The 18,640-nt window shown below is 36.5% G+C and overlaps 1 protein-coding gene across 1 annotated transcript in view; it reads right to left on the bottom strand.

The window, feature by feature from the left end:
* LMO1 (LIM domain only 1) overlaps positions 1-17,953 on the bottom strand; it is a 123,076-nt gene extending 105,123 nt beyond the window's left edge. The window contains exon 1 of the mRNA XM_053688937.1: positions 17,745-17,953. Coding sequence (XP_053544912.1) covers positions 17,745-17,950 — 206 coding nt within the window. The 5' untranslated portion in view covers positions 17,951-17,953. The remainder of the gene's footprint in view (positions 1-17,744) is intronic.
* Positions 17,954-18,640: the final 687 nt, after the last annotated feature.

The raw sequence follows: 18,640 nt of genomic DNA, 5'->3' as shown, positions 1-18,640 counted from the left end.
TATATTAAAATATTTGTATATCTATACCTATATATTTATATGTATATATGTATATATGTAAAGAAAAAGATTGCATATACAATTCGATATAGAAATATCTATTTAAATATCTTCTATGTGAAGAACATTGGAATGTAAAGTATTTCTATTCAAAATGCATTAAAACACATTAAAAAGGATATTGCATGTTTCAAGGTATTTGACAGGGAAGGGCTAAAAAAAGAGTATATATATTGTTTTGGTAGTGTGTGATAAAAGCCAGACTACATTAAAGAAACAGTACACTATAAAATTGTTTCTCCCTTAATGTGTTTTAATGTATCATCTATTTGCAATGTCTTCAAATTCACACAAACTACTTTTCTCAATTTCCAAGTAGCAGCAAAATAATCAGTTATAAAATGTAATCCCATTTTTGCTTTTTCTCTTTATTCCTCTTTGCAATGCTAAGCTGTACTCTTACCTCATACAATTGAAATAGTGTAATGTAAGGAGTTAATTTTATTACTATCATCTCTCTCAATAAATGGTAATGCACTGTCAGTGTGCTTTTTTGTTGCTCTTTTGTCCTGGTGTCTGAATGCACAAGCGGAACTGACGTGGCCGAACACCACCAATTCGGATTGAGTTTCCTCTCCTCTTTGTGGATTTTACTGTAGCTTTTGACATAGACATGGATATTGTTGTTGATTGGCTTATACTTACCTCATTTGATTGAGGGCACTTATAGTACGTAGGAATTACCAGCAGAGGGAGGATATCAGAATGTGTGGGTTCCTACTATACCATACAGAACTCTGCAGTTGCCTTTATTGGGATTTATTAACTTTTCCGACTGAGATTCTACAATCCCCTTTTTCAGAATACACATAACATTCATAGACTGTTGACAATTTATATCTATTGTGGTATATCATATTATTATTTTTGTATTGCTTTTAGTCTTTGACATCATAATTTTTTCTGCATATATTCACTTGTATATTACATTTTAAACATATCAGATCATATATTAGATTATTTTATATGTATTTAGATTATATAGTAGAGTATATATACATATATATATATATATATATTATCTTTTGTTTCATCAGGGTGATTTGCCGTTGAATACCCCGCTCTGTCTTGTAATTTAAAGGAGTGTATATTTTCATACTACTCATACCATACATTAGTGGTTTCCTCTTACACTAGGTTTTTGCGCTAGACCATCCTTTTTTCTTTTGACATATTTTGTATATCTATAACTGAGGGTAGTGCTGTCCTCAGTGTGTGTCTGATAGCTGCATCACCTTAGTGTAGGTAACTTTATAGGGTTTTAGCGCTCCTTTTTCTCTCTGCTTTTGTCTGCGATATATATATATAAATATATATGTGTGTGTATGTGTCTGTGTGTGTGTACTACTTTAATGTGTTTTATATGCTTTGTGCAACTTTTTATTATCCCATATAGTTTACTTCAGGTCTGAAGTTGCGCTAAATATTCTAGTGCAGTTTCAGCTTTTGCTCAAGCGCAAACTATAACTTTCAACTTGTAATACCAGCCCAAATTAGCAATATCCATTGGTTGTAATGGTGTTGCCCTTGAGCGAAGTTGGTTACGATATCCCTTCTCTGGTTAACGTGTTTTACCATAGACTTGTAATATCAAAGTTGGGTGCTAAAAGTAGTGTGGTCAAATGAAACTAGTTATTATGAAGTGGCTAGGACTCTAAAGCTGCGTTAATAGTGCAGGCTCGCTCATACAAGCCTCCAACTAAAAGGTAAGAAGCAGAAGCCTTTAGAATGTTGCTTCGTCATTCCCCCACCTGAGGGTTCTCATTTGTATGATTGACAAGCTCTGCTCTTTCACAACTGGTTGCTCGAGAGCAGGGGGCAGGACAGCATGTGCAATCTTAAATTCCAGCAGGGCATGCTCCTAGATCTCTGCAAATGCAGGCACACTAATTTTCTGTTCCATGTCAATAAATGTGTTTAACACTTCTGAAGGAAATATATAAAATGATACCTAAAAGATAATTTTCCTAAGAGGAGTGACAAAAAGATAAAAACAGAGCACAAGAGCGAATCAAGTGAAGTTTATTAACATGGAAATCAGCCAATCGGATTGAAGTTCAATCCGATTGGCTGATCCAATCAGCCAATAGGATTGACCACGCATTCTATTGGCTGTTCCAATCAGCCAATAGAATGCAAGCTCAATCCTATTGGCTGATTGCATCAGCCAATAGGATTTTTCCTACCTTAATTCCGATTGGCTGATGGAATTCAATCAGCCAATCGGAATTGAAGGGATGCCATCTTGGATGACATCATTTAAAGGAACCTTCATTCTACAGTCGCCGTCGATGGAAGAGGATGCTCCGCGTCGGATGTCTTCAAGATGGAGCCGCTCCTCGTCGGATGGAAGAAGATGCCGCTTGGATGAAGACTTCTGTCCGGTTGGAGGGCCTCTTCTGCCCGGATTGGATGTAGACTTCTGCCCGGTCCGGATGAAGACTTCTGCCTGGCTGGGTGAAGACGGCTCAAGGTAGGGTGATCTTCAAGGGGTTAGTGCTAGGTTGTTTTAAGGAGGGATTGGGTGGGTTTTAGAGTAAGGTTGGGTGTGTGGGTGGTGGGTTTTAATGTTAGGAGGGTTGTATTTCTTTTTTTACAGGTAAAAGAGCTGATTACTTTGGGACAATGCCCCGCAAAAAGCCCTTTTAAGGGCTATTTGTAATTTAGTATAGGGTAGGGAATTTTATTAATTTGAGGGGCTTTTATATTTTATTAATTTGCTTAGATTAGGTGTAGTTAGTTTAAACTTCTTGTAATTTTTTTTCCCTGTAATTTAGTGGGGGGGGGGTTGTACTTTAGTTTATTTTATTTAATTGTATTTAATGTTAGGTAATTGTAGTTAATTAATTTAATTTATTTAATGATAGTGTAGTGTTAGGTGTAATTGTAACTTAGGTTAGGTTTTATTTTACAGGTAAATTTGTATTTATTTTAACTAGGTATCTATTAAATAGTTAATAACTATTTAATAACTATTCTACCTAGTTAAAATAAATACAAACTTGCCTGTAAAATAAAATTAAATTCTAAAATAGCTACAATGTAATTATTAATTATATTGTAGCTATCTTAGGGTTTATTGTATAGGTAAGTATTTAGTTTTAAATAGGAATAATTTAGTTAATAATAGTAAATTTATTTAGATTTATTTAAATAATATTTAAGTTAGGGGGGTGTTAGGGTTAGGGTTAGACTTAGGTTTAGGGGTTAATAACTTTATTATAGTGTTGGCGACGTTGGCGGCGGCAGATTAGAGGTTAATACATTTACATTTAATAGGCTATGTGGGCTATGGCAGTTTAGGGGTCAATACTTGAATAGGTTAATTGCGTTGTGGGCTATGGCGGTTTAGGGGTTAATAATTGAGTTATTACTTGCGGTGTGGGTTTGATGGTGGATATAGGAGTTAATAGACTTTATTAGTTATTGCGGTGGGGGATTGCGGTTGACAGGTAGATAGACATTGCGCATGTGTTAGGTGTTAGTTTATTTTTGCAGGCATTTTCGGGAGTTACGGTGCTCCCATACTCAGCGCAAGGCCTGCTACGGCTGCCTTTTATGGCGAGGTAAAAATGGAGTAAGATTTCTCCATTTTCGCCACGTAAGTCCTTGCGCTGGATATTGGATACCGATTTACGATGCGATGTTAGCCTATGGGAGTAATAATTGCGAGCGACGGGTGAAATATATGTGCTGCATTTATATGCGGTGCTGTATATAGGATACCAAAATCGCGTAAAATCTGGCGCCAGAGGATTTTGCAGGCGACGCTGCATATGTAATGGAGGCCCTGATGCCCACAAAAAGCCTCTGTCTAGCAAAGTTAATGCACGAGTGGGAGTGCTAATTTGCGCTCCACTCATAATTTTGCCTACTAATAATTTTAGTGAGAAAACCCATAAGAAAATGTCAACATTGGCAGTTATCTCAGGGTGCAAATGCACTCCAATCTTTAAGTCTTCTTCCACATTGTGTGGTGGATCGGATTCAGCTGACCTCCAATCATTGTACGTCCTACCTAACTCCACCTCTAACTGCCTAGCAACGACCTTGACTCCACTCACTAAACACCTGCTATTCTACCCATGGCTATCCCACAATTGTATTTTTAGAACTGCCCTCCCTATCAACAGACATAAAAAGCTGTGATACCATCAGAAGAAACTTATTAAACTATACATGTTTTAGTGATTATATTTAATTAGGATCATTAATAATTATATATACAGGTAGCCCTCAGTTTACGCCGGGGTTAGGTTCCAGAAGGAATGGTTGTAAATCGAAACCGTCGTAAATTGAAACCCAGTTTATAATGTAAGTCAATGGGAAGTGAGGGAGAGAGGTTTCAGGCCCCTCTCAAAATTGTCATAAGTAACATCTAATACATTATTTTTAAAGCTTTGAAATGAAGACTTTAAATGCTAAACAGCATTATAAACCTAATAAAATAATCACACAACACAGACTTCACTTGCATTTTTCTGCGAACAGTTCTTTCTATGCATTCCAATCTGGACTGCATTATAGACAGGAAGATCTTGTTCCTTTGAAATCTGCTCGATAGGTCAGGTCTGGTTAAACTGATTAATTTCAGCTTGCTTGGCTTTGCTGCAACACAAGCGGACAGCTCCACCTACTGGCTATTTTAATAAATGCACTGCTTCTCAGTGCTTTTCAATAACAGTCAAATGACTGGGAAAAAAGGTTGTTATTCTGAAACGGTGTAAATTGAACCGTTGTAAAACGAGGGCCACCTGTATATATATATATATATATATATATCATCAAAAAACTTACATCACTATTTGTACAGCAGACAATATGATACACATTAGAACAGTAGCAATTTCAGCCTGCTAAATGCAGAAGGTTTATTTTTAGGAAGGTATAAACCATAGCTACCTATTGTGTATTGCCTTGTCCCTGGGTTGCTTTTAATTGAAGGTTTCATATCAGGGAGGTGTACAATAAATACATAGCATCTCCCTGCTCCTCAGTGCAATGTCAACAAAGACCTTGACAATATGTACTAAAATACCTGTATAACCAGCTCATATGTCATATTCTCATGTCTTTATTAATACTTTACAAAAAGCAAGTAAAAATAGCAAATCTATTGAACAATACCTGCAACTGATCCCTGCCTAGCCTCTTGTATCAAGCGCCTATTATAGTTTATGGTGCAGGCACTAAGTAACCAGAGTGATAATATCTTATGTGTTCATTTCACACAATGGCTATTTTGTACCTTTGGGAGTTAGCAAGGACATTCACTTATTTTTTTTCATGAGCCATTTGTTTTCTGGATGTCAAAATGGACTCAAATAAAATTGCCACAAATAAAATTCCTGCAGCTCTCTTAAAGGCTAAGATTCTTTTCCGTTATGTTATGAACTATGGTTGAGATTAATGCAGTAAATTAGTCGGATGTGTATATAACACAAGTTGTTGTGGGGCCCTCAAGCTTATCACTTGGTTATATAATAGACAGTTTTAGTCAAACAACTTAAAATGACATTAGGGGGCCGATTTATCAAAGCTTCAATCGGCCCCAATGCATCTGTTTCCGCGCAAGCCTTCAGTCTCACCGGAAACAGGAGTTAAGAAGCTATAGCGGATCATGTCGGCAGACATTGATAAATTGGCCCCTAGATATTAAATGAAATTACTGACAAAAATGTTTTTATACATAATGAAGAAACTTGTAATACACTTTTTCTTTTTTTATATACCTGCTTTTCCTGTAGAATAAAACTGAAACTTTTAGCTTTTCCATTCTTTACTGAGAGACAGGAGTGCATTCTGGATAATTTAGAACTTTGACCCTCTTACATTCTAGTCAGTGATTGGTTAATATGTGCAGCAGCTTGTTGAGTTCTTTGTAGGTTAGAGTTAATATTATGAACTTGATTTATTCTGTATATAAACTAGTTTCTACATTTCCTGGTTGAGATCAAACAAATTATTTAAATGGTCTAAAATGAAATCTGTATAATAAAGGAGTTAAGTAATTAATTCCATGTTTGCATAAGGACAAAAACCAAAGACAAAGTAAAACTGTAGCTCTGTCCATTTACTACATATGTTTAACCTGATTATTTTATTTTTAGTGCCAAAGGTCAGTCACATAAATTAGATTGTTCTTCTTTCTTAAAGGGACATAAGTTATTTTTAGCATTGCTGCATCTCAAAGAGGACATTTTAAAATGTATTAGTTTTCCATTTGTCATTTTTATTTTGAACCAAACCACTGTTTTCATTTCTGTAGATGCACATCCCTGTCCACCAATAGAATAGTGAGGCTTGTTTGTAAAGGCACATATGTATTTTAGTTGTGGTCGCCCTAGAGTTGTTAATCTTCACTTTTGTACAAGGATCTGTCATATTTGTCTAAACTTTATTTACAGCATCCCAGGCTCCCTTATGTTTCTGCTTTTAGAACATCTGTCTCCCTTTCTTAGTACAATATGTAAAATCTTCATTTCAAACATTTAATATTGTACTCTTGTTTGTTAGGGAAGTGCAGACAAGAAAATGTTGTTTCAAACTCAAATTTCATTCCGAACAACCAGGAAATTTGTTTCCTTAAATATTCGCTGGCTGGACTATTCAGTATTTGTTTAATTTAAAAATAAACAAATACTGAATTATAGTAAATTATTTACATTCGTTTTCGTGAAAACAAATGTAAATATTAAAAGCTACAGTGAAAAGTTTACCTGTAGCTTTAATACTTAACCTAACGTTCTCTGGAGAGCGCTCTAACCCTTCTTGCCAAAGCCCGACCTCGCTAACAGCAGGCTTAAAACTCTCGGTACCAAGGACCTGCACTAAAGTGGTAAGACTCCTGTTAGCGCAGCCGGGCTGATTTTCTTTGTGCATTCATCATTGGTGCATTCATTCAGATATTCATTTAGTTAAAATGAAAACAAAAATCCAATTTTCATCACGAATGTGTATTTGGGAAAAAATAAATGCACAAATCTATTGTTTAGTTAATAATTCTGATGTATCTGGCAGTTTTTAGTGCCTTTACTCCCACTGTGCCTTAAATGAGAAATAGAATTCATGGATTTGCAGAAAGTTTCTGAACGTATTAAGCTAGACTGTGTGAATGAATATGATTTTTATGAAGACTTATGTTGTACAAACTGTATCCAATTGTAAAATAACGTGTTTTTTTAGTAACTACTGTATCATTTGTTGATTTACTGTGTTGATATTTATCAATCCCTTAGTCTCTTTTATTTTCTTTAAAAAGTTGGCAACCTTAGTTCACCCCTAAGCCTACATTTTTAGTTGCACTTTTCCTAGGTTCACAAAAAACTACGGCACACAGTTAGTTTTGCTTTTCCGGGGGCCCAAAGTGCAGAGAACCGCATGTAGTCCTTGGGCTGCCAGTTGGCCATTGCTGTGTTAAACCATGGTATTATTGCATTATCGTTTGACTAGGCTAATGTTAAAGGGACATAAAACAAGTTGGGACAGAGACAAGATAGAATAATATGTACTTTAATTACTTTACCTAGCTATTAACCCTTTCTTTTTAGTTTCTGAATTGTAAAGCTCTAACTACCCCCACACATTTCCTTCTATGGCTGTATCTATATCTACTGTTGTTTTGGAAGAATGCAAAAGTGCATAGGGATTATCTGCTGGAGCATACCTAGAAGCTGTGAACTCAGTTGAAATACAATTCCTGTGTCTAAACACTGATAAAGGGGGGGGGGGGGCTTCTCCAGGCAGCTTAGCTATGCAATTCATTTTGCTTATTTAACAAATATATATATTTTAAAATACCAGCAATTTTGAACATTTTTTTTATACAAACTATTTTTAATTAATTAGCCCTTTTCAGGATATGCACAGATCTCAACATGTTGTATGTCCCTTTAAACACATATATACAAAGGGCCCAATGATCTAAAGGTCTAATGGCTAGCAAGAATATTTAAGAATGCCGCTAGTACTCCTATTTCCCTGGTGGAATGATCTAAAGCCACTTTTTACCGTTAAAACAAGGTCTCTCAGCAAGAAGCATATATTGCATTTTCGTATGGAAAGTAGATGTATACATTACAAAAAAACACGATGAAAAGCGTAATTTTAATGATTATACAAAATGAATTGAACCATTCACACAAAAATCAGCAGTAAACGATTGTATTGTTAAGGTGCATTAAAAATCTTAAAGGGATATAAAACCCAAATGTTTTCTTTAATGATTCAGATAGCACAACAATTTTAGGCAACATTCTAATTTACTCTTACAATTAATCCTTGATAGTAGGAGTAACTTAGAATGTTGCTTAAAATTGCCTTCCCTGGGGCCGATTTATCAAGCTGTCAGCCATCTTATTCCATGCGAACCTTTAGGCTCGCCGGAATCAGGATTTAAGAAGTAGCAGTCTTAAGACTGTAGCTCCTTAACTCGTCCGCCACCTCTGAGGCGGCAGGCAGTACACTTGATTGACACCCCCTGCTAGCGGCCAATTGGGTGTGAATTGCAGGGGGTGACATTGCACAAGCATTTCACGAGAAATGCTTGTGCAATGATAAATGCCGACAGCGTATGCTGTCTGCATTTATCGATGTGCGGTGGACATGATGTGCAACAGCGGATCATGTCCGCTCGCACTATGATAAATCAGCCCCTTTATCTGAATCATGAAATAACAAATTTGGGTTTTATATCCCTTTAACAAAATTGTTTACCAAAAATTATATTTGATCAAAAACTTACATTTTGTATGTAAATTACACAGGAATACATTGTATTAAATATGTAAAAGCATAAATTGTAATTTAAGTACAATGGATGTGCAAAGAACACATTCAGGCCCATTTATCAAGCTCCATACGGAGCTTGAAGGGCTGTGTTTCTGGCGAGTCTGAAGACTCGGCAGAAACACAAGTTATGAAGCAGCGATCTAAAGACCGCTGCACCATAACCCTGTCCGCCTGCTCTGAGCAAGCGGACAGGAATCGCCGGAAATCAACCCGATCAAATGCGATCGGGTGGATTGACACCTCTGGCCGCGAGTCAGCAGGGGGCGGCGTTGCACCAGCAGCTCTTGTGAGCTGCTGGTGCAATGTTAAATGCGGAGAGCGTATTGCTCTCCGCATTTAGCGAGGGCTTGCGGACCTGATCCGCAGTGTCAGATCAGGTTCCTCAAGACCTTTGATAAATTGGGGCCATAGAAATTCATACTTATGAGTACAAAATATAAAGGGTAATTTTTATTTTATTGTAAAATGGCCTGAATGGGGCGTTTCATGGGCGTAAATGAAATTGTCTCTCAAATCCCAACATCTTATATAAACATTTCACCTTACAGATCTCACCGTTTTTTCTTGCAAACTAAAAGGTGGCAAACTTTCATCAAAATACTCAAAACAGTAATTACTCTAAATAGAAAACCTATGCATACAAAATAACAATGCACTGAAAACAGCCTTTTTGGATTAGGCGTAATATTCAAGTTTAAACATACGCCTTTCATTATTTTTATAGGAGACATCTCGCCGCTCGCAGGGACAGACCCTTTTCTTTGATAACTGCACGAACGTCCTTGTGAGGCTAAACCTGTTTTTTTACGTTGTTACTTGCAAATGTTTTGATATTGTGCCCAAAGTCAGCTCAAGAGCAGCAATGCACTGCTGGGAACTAGCTAAACACAAGAGCTATATGGGCATAGCCACCAATCCCCAGCAAGCTCCTAGTAGTGCAATGCTGTTCCAGAGCCTATCTTAGTATGCTTTTCAACATACGATACCAATGAAACTAAGTAAATTATAAAGTTTCTTAAAATTGCATGTTGTATATAAACCATAAAAGTTTAACTTTGGGTCTCATTTCCATTTGAATCTGTTTTTTTCCACTTAGAGGGACAGTCTACTCCAAGGGGCATATTTATCAAGCTCTGTATGGACCGCTGCTCCATAACCTGTCTGCCTGCTCTGAGGCGGCGGACAGAAATCAATCCGATCGAATCCGATCAGGTTGATTGACACCCCCTGCTAGCAGCCGATTGGCCGTGAATCTGCAGGGGGCAGCATTGCGCAAGCAGTTCATAAAAACTGCTGATGCAATGATAAATGCCGACAGCATTTATCGATGTGCAGCGGACATGATCTGCTATATCGGATCATGTCCGCTCGCAGCATCATAAATAGGCCCCCAAATGTTTTATTGTTTAAAAAGATAGATAACACCTTTACTACCCATGCCCCAGCTTTGCATAACTAATATTGTTATATTAATATACCTGTTTTTAAGCTTCCATGCCTACTGCATTTATCTCAGTCCATTGTATAGGCTTATCACAGCAAGACGGTGTTAGTTAATGTGTACCAAATAGATAACACTGCGCTCACTCAAATGAGACCGCACTGATTGGTTAAAATGCAAGTCATAAACATCCCTGAGATAAGGGGGCAATCTGCAGAAGCTTACATACAAGGTAATCACAGAGGTAAAAAGTGTATTAATATAACTGTGTTGGTTATGCAAAACTGGGGAATGGGTAATAATGGGATTATCTATCTTTTTAAATTAAAACAATTTTGAAGTAGACTGTCCCTATAAGAACAAAATAGTAACTATTTTATTATTCATTTTAATCTCTAAACTATAGCAGACAGGTGGCTCGCGCGGAAACAGGGGCATCAAGCTTCATTCAGAGCTTGATAAATCGGCCCCATAGTGACTTCCATGAAAAGCCTATAACACATGACAAATTTCTACTTGGTGGGTCACACTCCTGGGAGGCAATTCTTCCATGGGAATGGGGACAGAAACGTTGTCAACTATGATGCTTGTGTGGTTTAGGGATTAAAACATCTGCAGAGCATCAGTCATACGGAGAGCTGTGCAGCCCACCGGACAAGATATAAAATGTTTTTCTAAACAGTTTAAGATTGAGAAATGGTATTTTCTACAACAGCAATGTAGTATCCACCAAACACTGTACAAGTTACACTAATGAGTGTCTCGCTGCCACTGTGCTCAGCCACCGATTGTTTATTATAGAACAATTCCAACGTAGCATCCACCAAACACTGTATAAGTTACACTAATGAGAGTCTCACTACCACTGTGCTCAGCCACCAATTATTTATTATAGAACAATTCCACATAGCATCCACCAAACACTGTATAAGTTACACTAATGAGTGTCTCACTACCACTGTGCTCAGCCACCGATTGTTTATTATAGAACAATTCCAACGTAACATCCACCAAACACTGTATAAGTTACACTAATGAGTGTCTCACTACCACTGTGCTCAGCCATTGATTGTTTATTATAAAACAATTCCAATGTAGCATCCACCAAACACTGTATAAGTTACACTAATGAGTGTCTCACTACCACTGTGCTCAGCCACCAATAATTTATTATAGAACAATGTCAACGTAGCATCCACCAAACACTGTATAAGTTACACTAATAAGTGTCTCACTACCACTGTGCTCAGCCATTGATTGTTTATTATAAAACAATTCCAATGTAGCATCCACCAAACACTGTATAAGTTACACTAATGAGTGTCTCACTACCACTTTGCTCAGCCACCAATTATTTATTATAGAACAATTCCAACAAAGCATCCACCAAACACTGTATAAGTTACACTAATGAGTGTCTCACTACCACTGTGCTCAGCCACCAATTATTTATTATAGAACAATTCCAACGTAGCATCCACCAAATACTGTATAAGTTACACTAATGAGTGTCTCACTACCACTGTGCTCAGTCACCAAATGTTTTTTATAGAACAATTCCAACATAGCATCCACCAAAAACTGTATAAGTTACGTGAATGATTGTCTCACTACCACTGTGCTCAGCCACTGATTGTTTATTATAGAACAATTCTAACGTAGCATCCACCAAACACTGTATAAGTTACACTAATGAGTGTCTCACTACCACTGTGCTCAGCCACCAATTGTTTATTATAGAACAATTCCAATATAGCGTCCACCAAACACTGTATAAGTTACACTAATGAGTGTTTCACTACCACTGTGCTCAACCACCAAATGTTTTTTTATAGAACAATTCCAATGTTTGGCAATAACAAGGCTAAAAGTTGTTGAGTAACAATTAAATAGATACAAGATGCACGGTAAAAAGATGCAGTAAGGACGTTGCATACAATCTCTATATTACAGAAGCTTAATGCTTGTTTCTGTTTAATAAAGTGAATCAAACAATAGGGTGAAAATATGTTCAGTATTTATCAAGGCTGCATTATGGTCAAAGTATAATTTTTATATTGCTAAAATCACAAAGGGGACAATGGTGGAATGCATTACTGGGCAATATAAATACCATTAAGTCTTAGCTTATGAAGTCCTTTTACAATACGCTCAGATCCCTGAACTTAAATTTACATATGTATATGTAAAACTGTCCCTGCTTTTCTATTACTAATGTAAAATCGTTAAAAACACAGAACAAATGGTTGGCATTCCATATACCTAAGCTAAACTTAAGTAAAATATGCCATTTAAAGAATTGGGGACAATAATGGGTCATCAATAAACTGACATATAAATCTTAAATAGATCATTTAGAATGTCCCATATTGTTTTGGCCTAAGCAGATTTTTTTCTTTATAAGAGCAGGATATAAAGTTTCCAGATGTTTAAAGAGGCAAACAAAACATGTAATCAGAAGACTTTTTTGTAATCTTGTAATAAATTAACATAGTGGGTGAGTTTGAAAATGTTTTGAATGCACTTGTTTGCTACGAATCTTTATTCACTTGCTAAACTCCCCCCGTATGGAGGAGCCAATCCGGACTTACTGAAGTACATGGTCATTATGTTAGTAAAATCATTATTTTCTGATTATCTCTGCTGAAGCCAGTTAAGAACAGATATGTCACAAAGCTTGTGAGTCTATAGGTAGTCATGTATATCAGAGGTGTGCATTTGGCCAAATCTTTCGTAATGAATATTAAAAAACATTATATTTTGAATATTTGTTGCCCGTCCTTTTCAACTCAACAAATTCTGAACATTCATGGAACATTTACATTTCATTAAACAAATTTAAATGTTCCTTTGCTACAGGGGAAGACCACTGCTCCTTAACTCGTCCGCCACCTCTGAGACGGCAGACAGCAATCAGCCCAATCGGATAGGATCAGGTTGATTGACACCCCCTGCTAGCGGTCGATTGGTCGCGAATGTGCAGGGGGCAGCATTGCACAATCATTTCACTAGAAATGCTTGTGCAGCAATAAATGCTGGCATTGTATGCTGTCAGCATTTATCGATGTCTACCCGCACATTGGCAAATCTACCCCGTAGCCTTAAATACTTACCTTTAGCAAGCTGGAGAGCTGTGCTAATCCTTATCCTTCTTAACAGAGACCCAGGCCTCAGTAATAGGAGGCTTGGTGGGTCCAAGGGCCTGCGCTTAAACACATTCACCTTTAACGCAGGCCCTGGTATTCGCTGTGCTAAGCTTCTTATTAGCACACCATGGGGTCATGTGAAGGATCAGGATTAGCGCTACAGGTAAAAGTTTTAACCCCTAAGGTAATTTAAAGGAAATGAATTTATTTTGCCAATTTTAATCACTATTTATTCATTTTCTTTCAATTTCGGTGCACATTCATGCTGGTTTGTATTTCATGAATATCTGTGTTTCGTTAACAAATTTGTATATCTATATGTGTTTAATAGACATACACATGATTTCTTTTACAGCTAACACGATCTGTAAGGAATGCGAGAAAATGAAAATCACTACCACAACTAGAAATAGCTTTTAGCAAAGGTGTTTTTGCAATATGTCTTTTTATTTCATACTTACATTTTCCTTATTGTAAGTCACAGTATTTTCCTCTTCTTAAATGAGATTTTTACTAACAATTGTGTTTTCGTGACTGCCACAGTTTGCCGTTCTCTCTTGTCCCAAAAAACTTGTTTTGAATAGACGCAATTTACAATATCTAGAACCTTATGCTGTCATATTCTTACAGTAATAGATATTTAACAGAGACAAACCTCATTCTGTACAGTCAGGTTTGAAACTTTTGCCAATATTTTAAATCTTGACTTGGCGGTTTTACAAGCTACAGTATGAGAATTATTAAAATCCAGTTAAAGAAGATAAGTTGCAGCCATTTTCTTCTTATGGAAATTAATTTCCTACAGTGCTCTTCTTGATTTTAGATGAAAATCTCGCCAAAATGGAAAATGAGATGTTCTCAATGAATAATTAATATTTTTTTTAAATGTTAAAAGTATAAAAAAAATGCCCAGTGTATCCATCATACCCTAATGACATGCTTATCAGAACCTCTCTCTATTAAATTGCAAAACACACACATGGACTCCATTAATGCCGTTAACCTATTTCTGTTTTTGGTGATCAACAGCCATTATCAGCTTTTTTTACTGTGTCGTTATAGGAAAATGGAGATCAAATATTGTAAGAATTATCAATCTCAGCTGTTTTTGATTTGAAAATATTGTGTTTGCGTGGTAAAAAAAATTGTTGATTCCTTTTTTTTTTTATATTGAACAATAATTTCTAAAAAGGATTTGAATCTACCCAAAAATGTAAGTCATTTCCATGGACGCAATGTTCTACTGGCACTTAGTTGCATACATCTGGCAAACCAATGACAAAAGGCATACATGCAGTTCCTGAGCATACCTAGGTATGCTTTTAAAAAAGTATACCAAGAGAATGCAGTAAATTTGATCATGGAAATAAACTGAAAAAATATCTTAAAATTGCATGCTCTATCAGAACCATGAAAATTAAAAATGGCTTTCATATTATTTTAAAATTAAACTACACATTTTTTTTCAGGCAAAAAATGCAATTTAATATATTTGAGCACAATATCCCTTTAATTGAGCTCTCCCTCAACACTTGTTCCCATGTACCATACTAATTATCTGACCATTGATATTTCCCTTCTTGAGCTGTTTGTTATTGCAAGGATAATTAACAGTTGTATAGCCAGACTAATATAAACAGCCATGGATGAAGTATGGTGTTTCATTTTCATTTGCAATAAGTCACTTAGAAGGACCCTAAGTGGTCATAAAAGCTTGTCTTGGTCTTTAGTTAAACAATAGTACTGCCTTTAAGTGCACTTTATAAGTTAACATGATACTATCTTCTACTTATCTTAGTGAAACGGAAATATTTATATGGAGATATAACTGTTTGGATGTATGCCCTCATTTTATTGGCCAGTTTTAGTTGATTTAATTGAAAGAAAACAAAAAAGTTTCAAATTATGATCATATTACATTATATAGAAACCTAAAGGCACATGAAACACTTTGAGATTCTAAAACAAAATCTTTAATTATGTGTAGTAAAAAAAGTATGCACATAACAGACATCACAATACTAACCTGCTATACATCTGTTCCTAATTAGCCTCAACAGATGTGAAAACATACTGAACAACAATGTAGGCTTCTCCAGTAACAAATCCTGTTTGGCTCCTCCAAATAAGCAAATCGGGGGGGGGGGGGGGGGGAATTTTGTGCATTGAAAAAAACAATTGGTGCAAAGAGTCAATATATTCATAAAGTTTTCTTACTCAATTTGTATGTTAATTTATTGGAAGGTGTTCTTAAAGGGACATAAAACACAAAACATATCCTTTTATGATTCTATGTAAAAAGAGAAGATATTTTACCTCAAAATTTATTCAGCTCACCAGAGTAAGTGCTGTGTAAACAGTTATACTTCAGCTGCTGTCCAGCTGAAAGTCGGAAAAAAAAAATAATCAATCTGCAGAAGCAGTACTGAGGTAGTTGTGCCTTTGATGTGATCTCATGAGATTTCATAGAATTTAGTTAAACTGAGAAGGAAAATAACATGGCTGTGCCTGCACATGCCAGATGCACACTCCCATGCATGTCCTGGGACTAGCATCCTGACTGGTTGCTTAAAGTCTCTTCACAGTGGGGTGTAAATACTTAAGAAATTTGAGGTAAAATATCTTAATTTTTACATAGAGATGTTCAGGTGTCAGCTTTTTACAGCTATGCTGCATCACTTTCAAGTGGGTATCATGTCCCTTTAAGGGCTGGGGTAGAGAAGGCTGTGGCAAGACAGTGCTATTTCTGTATGCTTCAGCATGTAGCATGAGGCCACCCCATGCAAGTGATCTCAGGAACAGGGCTTTCCACTAATTGAAGGCCTGTGAGTGGAGTTCTTCCATTACATGAGGTACTCACTGAGATCAGCGTGTATCTCATCCTGGATGTCTGCATGAGAGACTATCCAGAACAGTGCAGTAACAGTCAAACATAACGGTCACTGTGACAGCCTAGATACTGGCATAATACAATGCATGGTGTTATCAGGGTCAATGGGCTATCTCTGGAAGGCTCAGGAATGAAGCTGTCCAGTGATGCCCAACAAAAAGTCCCCAGGTCATGTGATCACTATGAATAACATAAATAACCAGCTATTGTTTGTAAATGATGGCTTATCTTGACCCATTGGCCCCAAGTTATCAAGGTCTGTCGGACCTGATCCGACAGTGCGGATCAGGTCCGACAGAACTCGCTGAATACGGCGAGCAATACGCTCGCTGTATTCAGCATTGCACCAGCAGCTCACAAGAGCTGCTGCTGCAACGCCGCCCCCTGCAGACCTGCCAGCAGGGGGTTGTCAATCAACCTGATCGTACTCAATCGGGTTGATTTCTGTTGATGTCTGTCCGCCTGCTCAGAGCAGGCGGACAGGTTATGGAGCAGCGGTCTTTGTGACCACTGCTTCATAACTGCTGTTTCTGGTGAGTCTGAAGACTCGCCAGAAATAGGGGCCAGCAAGCTCCTTAGAGAGCTTGTTAAATAGAGGCCATTGTCTTATCACCTTGTCAGTGCATATATCAATCAAATAATTTAAATGTATTTTAATAAAGTGTATTTTTTTTCTTATAATTTAATAAAAATCTTTTTATTTTTCTATTTTGGTTTCTACCCTTTGTAATTAAAGAGTTTAATATAAAGTGTCAAAATACCTCTAGGTAAGTACCCTGGTGTAACAGTTTTGGATTGGGTGACTGCTATTAAGCATACAGTAAAACCATACCAAATTTGAATAATTCCCTCCTTGTAGTATTTGACCTATATTTGCTATAGATTTCACGGAAACCTAGACGTTTTGGGTATTCCAAAAAAGAAGCTTTACTGGTTTTGTAGAAATTATTATAAAAAAAAATTGCAAAAAAAAGATTTTTTCTTAGAACCCCCCCCCCTTTCAGTATTAAATTCCTTTTTATTGTTTTTTGATATAACCATAAAGGGTATTATAGGAAAGCCCTGTTTGTTTGTTTAAAAACTGTATATACGTTGTAGTATGTATGAGCGCATTAAACAAAGAGAGTGGATGATTATGGTGAAACTAATACGGAGTGAAAATGTCAAAATTGCCTCTGTCATTTAAGCATAAAAATTGGGAAAATCCTTCATCTTTAAGAGGTTAATTAAAGACTAAATATATAGAAAACAATGTTATCTTTCGTCAGATTTTATATTCCAACTTAATTTTGAAAAGAAAAAAGACAACAGGTTGAAATGACAAAAATGATAATCCCTTCCATTTCATGTTGTCTGTATGCTTGAATGATGTAACCTTTGTGATCCACTGTATTGTTTTTTCTTAGGATGCCCTTACCTTAAGTAATCTCTGCGACAAAGAATGAGATTTGCTTTTGTGTAGAGTGTTGATCCAACCTCTCCTAAGCGGCAGTCACAGCAGGCGCACTTTAGACAATCTTCATGCCAGTACTTATCCAAGGCCTTCAGGAGATAGCGGTCTTTAATCTTTCTATTACAGCCTGCACAGCCTTTCTGTTTACCTTTGGGTTGTACAGAGAGCATCGGCACACCTAGGAACAAAAGAACAAATGAACAGTCACATTTCTAAATAATAATAAAAAATAATAATGCAATATAAAAAAATAGTATTGCAGTATAAAGTGTTGGGCAAATGTTTTCATCTGTGAAAAATAAAAAACATTGCCCATATTTTTTCAATGTAGATGAATGTCTAATAAGTAGCCAAATAGTCTATATTTGTTTTTCTAAAACAAACAAAAAACAAACAAATTATGTACTTTATCAATTGTAACATTTGACCGCTGCTCCTTAACTGGTCTGCTGTCTCTGAGGCTGCGGACATCAATCCGCCTGATCGTGGAAGTTCCAGTTGATTGACACCCCTACTGGCCACGAATCTGCAGGGGGCGGCATTGCACAAGCAGTTCACCAGAACTGCTTGTGCAATGTTAATTGCCGACAGCGTATGCTGTCGGCATTCAGCGATGTCCGGAGGACATGATATGCTACAGCGTATCATGTCTGTCAGACATTGATAAATCGGCCCCTTAATGTTCAAGTATGATATTTTATGCTACATTTGAATATTAATTTTACATTTGTTAAAATGTTATTTTTGATATTCAAATGTTAACTTTTGTTCTATATACAAATTTTGATGTCAGAATGAACGTCAAGGGGAACATTCATACTGGTATTCACAAGTTACAATATTATATATTCGTTCCATAT

This window comes from Bombina bombina, chromosome 7 (genome assembly GCF_027579735.1).
Source record: "Bombina bombina isolate aBomBom1 chromosome 7, aBomBom1.pri, whole genome shotgun sequence".
In the NCBI taxonomy this organism is placed as follows: domain Eukaryota; kingdom Metazoa; phylum Chordata; class Amphibia; order Anura; family Bombinatoridae; genus Bombina; species Bombina bombina.
The sequence above is the reverse complement of the archived record's forward strand: the minus strand, read 5'-3'. Positions and strand labels throughout refer to the sequence as shown.